Source organism: Apium graveolens, chromosome 4, assembly GCF_009905375.1.
Source record: "Apium graveolens cultivar Ventura chromosome 4, ASM990537v1, whole genome shotgun sequence".
In the NCBI taxonomy this organism is placed as follows: domain Eukaryota; kingdom Viridiplantae; phylum Streptophyta; class Magnoliopsida; order Apiales; family Apiaceae; genus Apium; species Apium graveolens.
Genome location: NC_133650.1, coordinates 270,203,276 through 270,215,831, shown reverse-complemented (window position 1 = coordinate 270,215,831; position 12,556 = coordinate 270,203,276). Strand labels below are relative to the sequence as shown.

General features: G+C 33.8%; 1 protein-coding gene across 1 annotated transcript; it reads right to left on the bottom strand.

The window, feature by feature from the left end:
* Nucleotides 1-10,870: 10,870 nt before the first annotated feature.
* On the bottom strand, nt 10,871-11,446 carry LOC141719632 (protein FAR1-RELATED SEQUENCE 5-like). The gene has a single exon (XM_074522006.1). It carries the CDS (start codon nt 11,444-11,446, stop codon nt 10,871-10,873), a length of 576 nt encoding a protein of 191 aa, XP_074378107.1.
* Nucleotides 11,447-12,556: the final 1,110 nt, after the last annotated feature.

Genomic DNA, 12,556 nt, shown 5'->3' with positions numbered 1-12,556 from the left:
ATCTCTATCCAACTTAACATATTAGAATCACCCTTCTTTTTCATTTTTCTCAGACGCCTTTAGTAAGCATAGATGTTACATTAGCAAGCAACTCAAAATCCCATAATCGCCCAACAAAACAAGAACTCAACATTTTTTGAAGGCCTTTGTGGCTCCTGGCTCCTAGATACTATAATAGGAGCACAACTTGTAATGGGAATATTGAATTTAATTTAATTCAAAGTAATCAGCCCCTTGTCTATTTAGGAAGTAGATTTCCTCCTCATTTCCTAAATATCAGCACATATTCTAGGATAAGAGTCTTTGGACAAGGAGATGGTGTCATACAATGCCCCACCATTTGCATCTTTAACTTATGTAACATTAGACGCCTCTTCTTCCGTCCACTGATAACCAAAATTAGGCAATCCAACAGCAAGTGGATTTAACAGCCGACGAAAAAGATCAACTACAATAGGACCTTTAATTAGGTTTGCCAAATCAAGAAACATAGAAGAACAAACCTCCAGGTATTCAAACAAAAAAGAAGCAGTCAAGACCCAATCGAATTCTTATCTTTAAGAACCCCTGAACAATCTATGAAACACTATGACTTGCGTGTAAGCAACTTATGGTTAAGTTGTGGTCAACTTATGGTCAAGAGTTGTATCATGACATCTAGTACCAAGCAACTCATATAAGAACCATAATTTAACTTGAACTAATTTAAAGAAACACATTCTTTTGATACATATACTCTAAATTCATGGATTGTCCTGAATTTATTGACAATACTCTATAGCTTGTGATTGAAACCCATTTGCGAGGCACTTGAACTTTAGTAGATATATGCAATAACATATACGAATTATATATGTGTTAACATAAATTGCAGCACATATCATAAGAATTTTCCATCTTCAATCATTTTCTTGCGAGGACGTTGTTGACATCAACAAGAAGCTTTGTTTTTCAAGCGCTAAACGATGGCTTTGAATTTTCTAAAGCTCTTTCCTGATCTCAAACACGAGAATTGGACAAGTAAAACCAAATTCCAACCTTAATTTGGGCCCATCCATGTTATAGACGTCTTACCAGTAATCTTAAGTTCCAATTTTGAATTAGTGTCATTGTAGAATAGTGGTAGGTATAGCTGCCTGAAAAATATACGGTCCCCGGTGGCGGCGCCAAATCGATGGCCCTGATTTTCTCCACTAGAATCTATAGAATTATAGGTTAGAACCCGTAGCCATTATCGAAAGATTTTGTTGTGTTGTTTTTGTATCTTAATCCCCCTTTTTTTTTCTCCTCCCCTTTTATCCAATTCCAGGACACCTCCTGCTTGCATGCCCTCTTACATGGCAATATGAGAAGAAGCCTTGTGCTCGTTTCGTCACCAGGTAGCTTTCCTTATTATTTTTTTCAAATGTAGTTTACAAATATTTATAGGTCATATTTGGACTAGGCTATTTTCTATCATGTATCCTACAAAGGGCTATTTTCTGTCATGGATCTCAATTTTGGGTCTTGGACTGATTTGGTATGGGATATTAGTCACAATCCGTAACTGTAGGGACTTGTAAACATTAGACTTCATTTTTATGGCGTTATGGCGTTGGTGACTGATGAGCCTCCTATAGCAGCAACTGGTTGCTAACTTTGGAGGCTTTGCTTGCTTCAATTCAACATAAATCACTCATATCAGTTATCTGGTCATAAAGGTTATAGGTATAAGCCTTAGCAGTAGCAGCTGAGTTTTAGGTACATCAGTAGCATTACCCTTATTGAAGTTTTAAGTTGGGCTGAGCAAAATCGAACCAAAACCGATAAATCGAACCGGATAATTTTGGTTCGGTTTAGTTTGAATTTTTTCCAGAATTTTGGTTAATTCGGTGTTTCAGTTTGAACCGAAATAAAAACGGTTTGGTTCGGTTTGTCAGAATATTGGTTCGGTTTAACCGAATTAACCGAATTAATTATATAATTAATTGATTAATTAATTGATTAACATAGGGTTATATATAACTAAACAAGAAATTAAAAATTCTCTCTCGAGTAAAAACTTACACAAGAAACCTTTTAGTATTTTCTCTGATATTATTATTGATATTAACTCTCCCTCTCCCTCTCCGTATTTCTTGATTTCAAACAGAGCAATGACAGATATCCATTGTGAAGACATGAATGTTGAGAAGACCCCAAAATGTGCAATAGTTTGAATCTACAGCATATTTAGGGGTCTCATAAATATTCATGTCTTCACAATGTGTATCTGCCGTTGCTCTGTTCGAAATCAAGAAATACAGAGAGGGGGAGTAGGATTTATTGTGAATACGAATATCAGGGAAATACCAAAAGGCTTCTTGTGTAAGTTTTTAATCGAGAGAAATTTTTTAATTACTTATTTAATTATAAATTACCTTATACCAATCACTTAATTATATAATCTTTATATATTATTTTACATTGTTGTTTAATATCAATTTTATTATGATTTTTTTATATATAATCAAGTTATATCAATTTTTAATTACTTGTTTAATACTTGTTTATTTGCAGTTACTTGTTTTTGATTATATTATTGTAATATCAAACTGATCTTTTTAAAATATTGTAGATATGGAGGAGAATATGGAGAGGGAGAGATGGGGTCCTCTCGATCGATCACTTCTGACCATGCAGGATGACCACATTAGCACTCTCATATGGGAGGGGGTGAGCGAGAGACCGTCGATGTTAAACAGTTGACCGCTAACATGGGTCAATGGGTACGGGATGATCATCAGAGGCAGTTGCTTACTAGATGGGGCCTTGGGGTGTTTGTCGACCCAGGGGTTATTCGTCAGAATTACATTTGCTTGATTACGGCCTTGATAGAGAGGTGGAGGCCCGAGACCAACTCATTTCACTTCCCATTTGGTGAGCTGATAGTCATACTCGAGGATGTTTACATGATTTTGGGCTTGCCTATCACTGGTCGTGCTGTTACTCATGTGGAGCTTGACCACCGGAGACCATATTGGGCTACCAGTTGGGAGAATTTGAGGCTTTTCAATGCGCAGCGGGATGAGATGTATGGCCAGGGTGGGGTGACTCTCCACAAGTTACAGGAGAAATATGGTTTCAGGTCGAAGGGTGAGCAGCCTCCTGAGTTTCTACAGCAGGATCCCGTTGTCTATACACAGGTATATGTTCTGTTTCTACTTGGAGGTGTTTTATTTCCTACCTCATCTCGGGATGTGGTGTACCCCCAATATCTACAACTGATATAAGATACAGATCATATTATCTATTATGCTTGGGGAGCGACTATTCTGAGCCACTTGTATAGATCTTTATCTAGGACTGTGCATAAGTCTTATAAGTTTTTTTGCGGGTGTTCTCTGTTGTTGATATTGTGGGCTTGGGAGAGTTTATTGGTTGGTCTCCCAGAGATTGTGCCGCGTACGAGGTATGTATGGCTGAGGGCTACAACATGGGATAGACCTATCAGGAGGACTAACCCTCACCACCATACATGGAATTATCGGGGGATTTTGATAGCTTTCAGATGAGTTGGTTGACATGGCAGCCGTATATGAGGTTTTATCGGAAGATTGATTGTACAGCTGATGAGTATGATACTGAGATGATGGTAATGAGGCATATGGAACTCGGTAGGGTACCACTGATACATTTTGAGATGGTTGAGTATGTTATGCTAGACAGGGTTCTGAGACAGTTCGGTATACTATAACATATCCCTGAGGAGCCGATTAACCATGGGTTTCTACGGACGGAGAGGTTATCCTGTCAGCAATGGGATAACCATACTGTTATGTTGAGGATGTATAGGGAGGAGTGGGATTCATTTGTGCAGACTGGTATGCCTATTATCACGGAGGGAGCTTATGTGCCAATGACATAGTACATGTACTGGTACATGAGGGTCAGTAAATTAAAGATTGCTCTGTTTGTAACCGAGCATCTTACTAAGATACGGCCTCGTGATTCATATAACTAAAAGAATATGGTTGATACGGTATATTTTATAACTCTTCTTTATAAATTACATAATTATCCCATATTTAGGATTTATAAAACCATTTCTTGCATTTTAGCCCTTGAAATGATTTAATATTGATGATAAAATGATAAAATGCTTAATTATTCAGAATTTAGGACTAATAAAATCATTTCTTGCATTTTAGCCCTTGAAATGATTTAATATTGATGATAAAATGTTAAAATGCTTAATTATTCAGAATTTAGGACTAATAAAATCATTTCTTGCATTTTAGCCCTTGAAATAATTTAATATTGATGATAAAATGACAAAATGCTTAATTATTCAGAATTTAGGACTAATAAAATCATTTCGTGCATTTTATCCCTGGAAATGATTTAATATTAATGATAAAATGATAAATTGCTTAATTATTCATAATTTAGGATTGATACATGGATAAATTGCATAATTATTCCATATTTAAGACTTATAAAATCATTTCTTACATTTTAGCCATTGAAATGATTTAATATTTCGTGGTAAATAAATTATTATGTGTTTAATATTATTTAAAATGTGTTTATGGCCATGAATTTCGGATTTTTCTGGAGATATTTTCCGGACATCAGATATTCTCTTCGGGGTGATCATAATTTATTTTGGGTAACGATTTCGAATGTTCCGCATTTTTGTATATTTGGAATAATCATAATTTTAGGAAATTTTGGTATAAATTTTATAGTTTTTTGATTAAATATAATTCCCCGCTATTTATTAATTTTGAGCCTAATATACTTCTTTTCGAAGTTATACTAGCGAGTTAAGTTTTAAGGTTTAGAATTATTGAAAAGAGTTTTAAAAGAAAGTGAAAATTTAATTGTGGAATTTGGATATCTTGTTTCTAGAACTGTAACCTGAAAATATCTTGGTGTAGTTTGGGGTCACAGATGTTATATTTGAGTTGTTGATATTTATTTATTAATTTAACAGATTATTTTGGATTGAGGTTTCATAATGACGACCAAATCCTCTGACCTCGGATTTGGGGGCGTTATAGGTAAATGATGAATTGCTTAATTATTCAGAATTTAGAACTAATAAAATCATTTCTTGCAGTTTAGCCCTTGAAATGATTTAATATTGATAATAAATGGATAAATTGCATAATTATTTCATACTTAAGACTAATATTGTCTTTCTAACATAGGTTGAGGGTGCTATGAGTTTGGCTGTGGCGGTACACAGAGATGGAGATCAGTTTTATGATATGCTCCCAGATTTTTTGACTCAATACGATTGAGTGATGACTGAGTGGAAGGGTTATTTGGTTGAGAGAACCTCTTTTAAGATACCTAAGTATGATGATGTCTCTCATAAACGTCCATGCGAGGTAGTATTATTTAGTTGTTACACGTTTCTCGATATACTTGTTTTTGAAAGAAGTATTGAAATGTTATAAATCTTATCGCAGGATGAGACTCATTATCCTGACTCTATGTCTGACCCACTCCATGTCTCCCAGAAACGCTTACGCCAGGTACTATTCGATAAACTTCCAATATACATTTTGTTTCATTTTTACGGGGTGAGAATGTTGATGTATAGATACCAAATTATAGGATGAGATGGTTGAGGTTGCCACTACGCGCCCTATTGGTGGTACGGCACCCCCGGTATCACACCCGACCCCTCCTATCACTCTTTCCAGTGATGTTGAGGTATCTACTAATTTTATTATTTATCACTTCGTAGTCTCACATGAATATGCCATAATTCTATTGTCTTATTAATGTAACAGGGTGGGTCGAGTACATCATCCCCGTATTTACAGCCGACCCCTCCTATCACTCTTCCTACCGATGTTGAGGTGCTGTACTAATTTGGTTTATCATTTGGCAGTCTCACATGAATATGCCATAATTGTATTATCTTATTAATGTAGTAGTGTGGGTCGAGTACATCACCACCGCCTTCACATTCGACCCCTCCTATCACTCTTCCCGCCGATATTGAGGTATTGTACTAATTTGGTTGTTTATCACTTCACAGGCTCACATGAATATGACTAATTATATTGTTTTATTAATGTAATAGGTTGGGACGAGTACGCCTCCACAGCCGACCACTCCTATCACTCTTCCCGTCAGTCTTGAGGTATTGTACTAATTTGGTTGTTTATCACTTCACAGGCTCACAGGAATATGACTAATTGTATTATTTTATTAATGTAACAGGTTGGGACGAGTATAGCACCCTCGCCTAGCCAGCGGACCCCTCCTATCACTTCACAGCCGACCACTTCTTTTATGCATCATCGATTAGTTCATGTACTAAATAGTATAATTTAAATCCAACCACCGTTTAGTCATAGTTTATTCTAATGCTTCACATATAATGTAATTGCAATTTGACTCTCCTTTTACTCTTTCTACTACACCATCTCTCCTGATTGGTTTTCTCCCTGTAGATACGGAGGTAGTGTATTCCGCAATGTTTGGATTAAAATTATAAAGATGAATATTAAAATAATTATTGAACGCTTTCATGTTGATTTGTACTTTAATTTATTGCAGGTTGGTGGTGCTACTTCTGCTTCTGATGATCTTCTTATGCGTGGTTTTGTTGATTTTCGTTATAACACTTGCAAGCTTCCTGATGACCTAACACAGCTCTTTGAGGTACAAAACTATTATCTAATCTTGTGTTTTTTCCCTATCTATTATCCTCAATATGTAATGCATATGTTTATTATGTTCAAATGTATTGCAGGTTGATAGGAGTGAAGATCTATATAAAGATCAGAATTTGTGTGGTGGTCCTTCGAGACGGGGTGATCTGACTAGGCCACTCAAAAATAGGAAGATCAACTGGATTTACAGACATTGATGGAGTAATGATCTTCCTTATATATTTGAAAGACATACAGGTTGCACATATAACCTTACAAGGAAGCAAGTGCAAAGTCTAGCACCTGGTCATGAACTAGAGGTTGATGTTGTGAATGCTTATCTGGAGTTAGTAAAGCTTCAGGAAAGGCATTTTTGGGAGCGCTCCCATGATTTAAGGCCCCCGGCTAAGAAGATTTACACCGCTCCTAGTTTCTTCTTGTTTCAAGATCTTGACCTTTGCGGAAATTTAAATGTAAGAAACTTGTCTTTCATTGTGGTTTGTTAACTATTGGACCCTGTTATTACTAACATGTACTTTGCAGATGGATCCTTATGAGAAGACAAATGAGGACCTTGCAAAACAGATTCAGTTTTTCTTGACCTATCAGAATCAACATATTGGCTCAAACATCCAGTTTTGTGATTAGGCACTATTTCCATGTTGCACCGGTGGTCACTGGATCTTGTTTATTGCGGACTTGAACCAGATGCGAGTTCAGATAGTTGATCCGCTTTATGAGGATGTTCGCGGTTCGAATATTTTTAAAGTCAAGTACTCCTTTTACTATTACTTCATGTTAGCTTCTAATCTTAACCTATTTATTATATTTTAGCCCTTAAATTGATTAAATATTGATGAAAAAAGGATAAATTGCATACTTATTCCTTATTTAGGACTATTAAATTCATTTCTTGCATTTTAGTCCTTGAAATGATTAAATATTGATGAAAAAGGATAAATTGCATAATTATTCAGGATTTAGGATTAATAAAATCATTTCTTGCATTTTAGTCTTGGAAATAATTTAATATTGATGATAAAATGATAAATTGCTTAATTATTTCATTCTGATACACTATTTGTTCCTAAATGTAAGAAAAAGTCCTCTCGTGCATGTTAAATCACCTGGACCCACATAGGTTTTCTAAGAAATTTTTGAAGGTCAATATCTTAAAGGATCGGCCTAAACATGGTACATGTGTTGACTGCGATGTCTATGTATGTAAGTACGTAAATGCCATTATGAATGAGATATCAATTCCCTTGGCTCATTGGGACCCATTCAAAGATATAGACACCTTTCGACATCGCATTGCTTGGGAATTGTGTAAGGGGCGTACACGTAACATTTCAGTATGAGGTTTGGAGCAAAGAAATTTGGGTGTTTGATTCGACTTGTATTTGCCAGACTTAGTTATTAAACTTCTATTTGATGAATTTATAATATTTGGACTTTTATTTATTATTTTAAATTGGTTTAAATGTTTGATTTGTTGGATTTAGAATTTTAGATTTTGTTAAAAAGAATTTAGATGTTGTTTCATTGTAGAATTCTTAAAACAGGTTTTGTTTTGTATATAAACATGTCATGCCAGTTTTTTTGTAGTTTAGGTTTTGTCTTGCGTATAAACAGGCCATGCCAGTTTTCTTGCAGTTTAGGTTTTGTTTTGTATATAAACAGGTCATGCCAGTTTTTTTGCAGATTAGGTTTTGTTTTGTATATAAACAGGTCATAGCATTTTTTTCAGTTTAGGTTTTGTTTTGTATGTAAACAGGTCATGCCAGTTTTTTTGCAGTTTAGGTCATGCCAGTTTATAATCAGAAATTTTGAGTAAATAATTACTGTATTTTTTTTACCAAATTAAATCAATTTCCAGTTTTTTATGAATTTTTTGAGTGAATAAATTAATTAATTAAAAAAGGAATTCTAAAAAAAATCAAGAAAAAATGTCAAAAATCAGAAATTTTGAGAAAATAATTACTGTATTTTTTTTACCAAATTAAGTCAATTTCCAATATTTTATGAATTTTTTGAGTGCAGAAATTAATTAATTAAAAAGGAAAAAAATAAATTTTAAAAATTCCAGAAAAAATGTCAAAAATCATATATTTTGAGAAAATAATTATTGTATTTTGTTTTACCAAATTCTGTCAATTTCCAATTTTTTATGATTTTTTTAGTGTTGAAATTCTGAAAAATTCAAAGCTGCGTAAAACAGGGGAAAACAGGGGCAGAAGGGAAATTAATTAATTAAAAAAGGGAAAAAATAATTTTAAAAAATTTCAGAAAAAATACCAAAAATCAGAAATTTTGAGAAAATAATTACTGTATTTTTTTACCAAATTAAGTCAATTTCTCATATTTTATGAATTTTTTGAGTGCAGAAATTAATTAATTAAAAAAGGAAAAAAGTATTTTTTTTTAATTCCAGAAAAAATGTCAAAAATCAGAAATTTTAAGAAAATAATTACTGTATTTTTTTACAAAATTCAGTCAATTTTCAAATTTTTATGATTTTTTTTAGTGCTGAAATTTTGAAAAATTCGAAGTTGGGTAAAAAATAAAGGAAAACAGGGGAGCCTTCCACAATGATTCGTTGCGGACGAGAAATTAATTAATTAAAAATAGGAAAAAAATTAAAAAAATTCAGAAAAATGTCAAAAATCAGAAATTTCGAGAAAATAATTTTTTTACCAAATTAGGTCAATTTCCAATTTTTTTATGAATTTTTTAAGTGTAGAAATTCTAAAAAAATTGAAAGGGCAAAAAATTAGGGGAAATGTGGAAAAACATGGGACCTTCCGCAATGATTCATTGTGGAAGGAAAATTAAAAAAATAAAAAAAGGAAAAATAATTTTTAATTTTTAAAAGTTCCAGAAAAAACGTCAAAAGTCATAAATTTTGAGAAAGTAATTACTGTTTTTTTTACCAAATAAAGTCAATTTCCAAATTTTTAAATATTCACTCATCTAATCTTAAACATAAACTTAAATATAAACTAATTAATATTAGAAAAATATGTTCAAATGTTATATTTCTCATTCAAATTTTCTAAATATTCAATTGGCATTTTTTGGGCATTTTCTCCTATCATGACCAAGTAAACCACAAGCGCCGCACTTGCGCATAATAAATTTGGAAGTTGACTTTTCAACACCATTTTTATACCTTTCCGCCTTAATTATGAAGTGACTCCTCCGTTCTTGAATTATTTTCCCCTTCCCGAAAATTTTCAATCACGTAAGACTTTCTTTCTCAATCAAATCTATGACATAATTGTATCATGGTTTCGAACAACTTCCAATTGCACTCAAACTTTGGAAAGATTTACACAAGGAACTATACCTTGCCGTTCTTGAATCACCAACCTCAACAAGAACGGGAGGATAATAACGCGAAAATCTCCCATTTTTCTTTGCATTATTTGTCCATCTCAATTTGACAAAATTTGTTGGTATTGTAGTTTTTTGTTTCTTGTCAAGATAGCGGAGGATATGTTTGCAAAGAATCTCGGAGTGTTCAAATTTTTTACAAGCACAATCAATGTTTTCATCCATACGGTTAACCATCACCTGATAACTTCTTCTACAATTCTCCGGAACATTATACTTCTCCACTAAATACAACTTCCACATATAATTGGAACCGTCTTTATAACTCCGTACCACATAAGATGCGCTTTTTTAAGCTCTTCTTAAAATTTCTGAAATATTTCTTTTGTGTAAATAGACGAAGCATGAATTTCCAACCCAGAATTAAATAATAATCCCCTTTGCTTGTATTCGGTCTCATAATCGGCTTTAACCTCGTTAAGGTATCGAGTTTCCAAAGTCCTTTGTGAATTCTCAATGAATTCTTTTAACCCGGTTGAAGGTTTCACATACTCGTCAAAAAATGAATTCATGGATTCCCTTCGCGAGGTGGTGGTCATTCCAGCGGAAAAATGTTATTTTGTGTAAGCGCAAATCCATTGATATTTTATGGCATACATCTCATATAGCCAAACATGTTCCTCGAGTCCATACTTCATAACCAAAACCTCCCACTTACCAACAAATTCCGTGGGTGACAACGACTTGTATAAAGAACTATTGAAATCCGCCTTAAAATCCGGATATTGTGTGTACAAAACCGACAAGTTCTCGAGAAACTTACTACTTATGTGCCACGAACATAATGTATGTTTTGTATATGGCAAAATCTCGGCAATAGCATTTCCCAACGCTATATCTTAATCCGTAATGATTGTTTGGGGAGGTTTGTTCCCAACGACTTTCAACCATGTTTTCAAAACCCATTTGTAGGAAGTCTCTTTCTCATCACTCATTAGTGCAAAACCGAACAAGATATTTTGGTAGTGGTGGTTGACCCCCATAATAGGTATAAACGGCATAAAATACCTATTGGTCATATAGGTTGATTCAGATGAAATAACATCTCCAAAATTCGAGTACGCATTCAATGATCGATCATCAACCCAAACCAAACCTCTAACTCTATTTTCTTTATCCAAATCAACTCGATAGAAAAAATTTCCAAAACTTGTTTCTTGCAATTGTCGTAGAAAGGCCATCCCACTATCCGCATCACCGGAATCAAACACCCGTCGTCTTATATCACGAATGACATTACGAGAACCTTTATTTGAAAAACCAAATTTTTCCACACCACCCCATTTTTCACCAAGAAATCTCATCACTTGGGCGGTTTCAATCCCCGATTTATTAAATAACTCAATCAATACTCGGATCGCCGAATCAATATTTTTTGACCTTTGCATGAATTGTACTTTATCCGTAGCTACCATGCCATGATCATGCTTCAATTGAACCAAAGTTATTTCTCACTTATTATTTTTAACTCTATGAGTGACACACATTCGGGCATTACAATTTGTTATAGGAATTACATCTCTAATCCTCCTTTTTTTCTTTCTCTCATCTTCAACATTCTTTTTCGTAGAACCTAATCTCCCACCCTTACGACAAATATACAAGCGCGGGGATACACCATTTCCCCTTGAATATTTATGAATACTCCTAATAATAATCTAAAATCCAATACCTCTACCATAATCTTTATAGAACTTTTCGGCTTCATCCAAAGTGTTAAAAAGCATCCCAACACAAGGGACAACACCATTCATATTTGATTTTGAAAACCTTTTTCAAAACTCATATCATCATCATCATCATCTACATTAACAAACTTTTTTTTTCTATTAACATCATCAACATCATCACTGGAATCACTATCATCATTTATATTCATTTTCTCTTCTCTATAAAATCATCATTAACATCACTATTATTCATTTTTTGCTTTCCTTTTTTTATTGGATCACCCTCTTCCTCTTTTTCCATATAATCAACATCACCATTCATATCCAATTTTTTTTAGATTTATATTCATAAGTATCAACATCTATCAATTCAATAACATCATCTATAATAAGTTTACGATAAACCGGATTTTTTTCTACGGGTGTAAAATAATCAAAATCATCATGATCACTAGATGAACTTGAATAACTAAACAAGTATGAATCCATTAAAATAGGAAGAGAAAACACACCTTTAACCTTGAGCGCCAAATGAAACATGATGAAAAAATGAGGAAATAATTGTGAAAAAGATGAAAAATACTGGTGGGTGTGCATTTAATGATCCTTCCGCAATGATTCATTGTGGAAGGTGACGTGGCTTCCGCAATGATTCATTGCGGAAGGAGTATTAATAACTCCAACCAACCAACGTGCCGCAAACGCGCGGAATTTAAAAAAAGTCCAGGCCTTCCGCAATGATTCATTGCGGAAGTCTGTGGCTTCCGCAATGATTCATTGCGAAAGTGCTCGATTTTTTTTTGAATTTTTTTTGTATTAATTTTTTTTAAAAAAAATTAATGGCTAGTTTGATAG

Excerpts from the sequence above, each read along its gene's own strand:
- LOC141719632 (XM_074522006.1), bottom strand. The coding sequence starts at position 11,446 with ATGGTAGCTACGGATAAAGTACAATTCATGCAAAGGTCAAAAAATATT.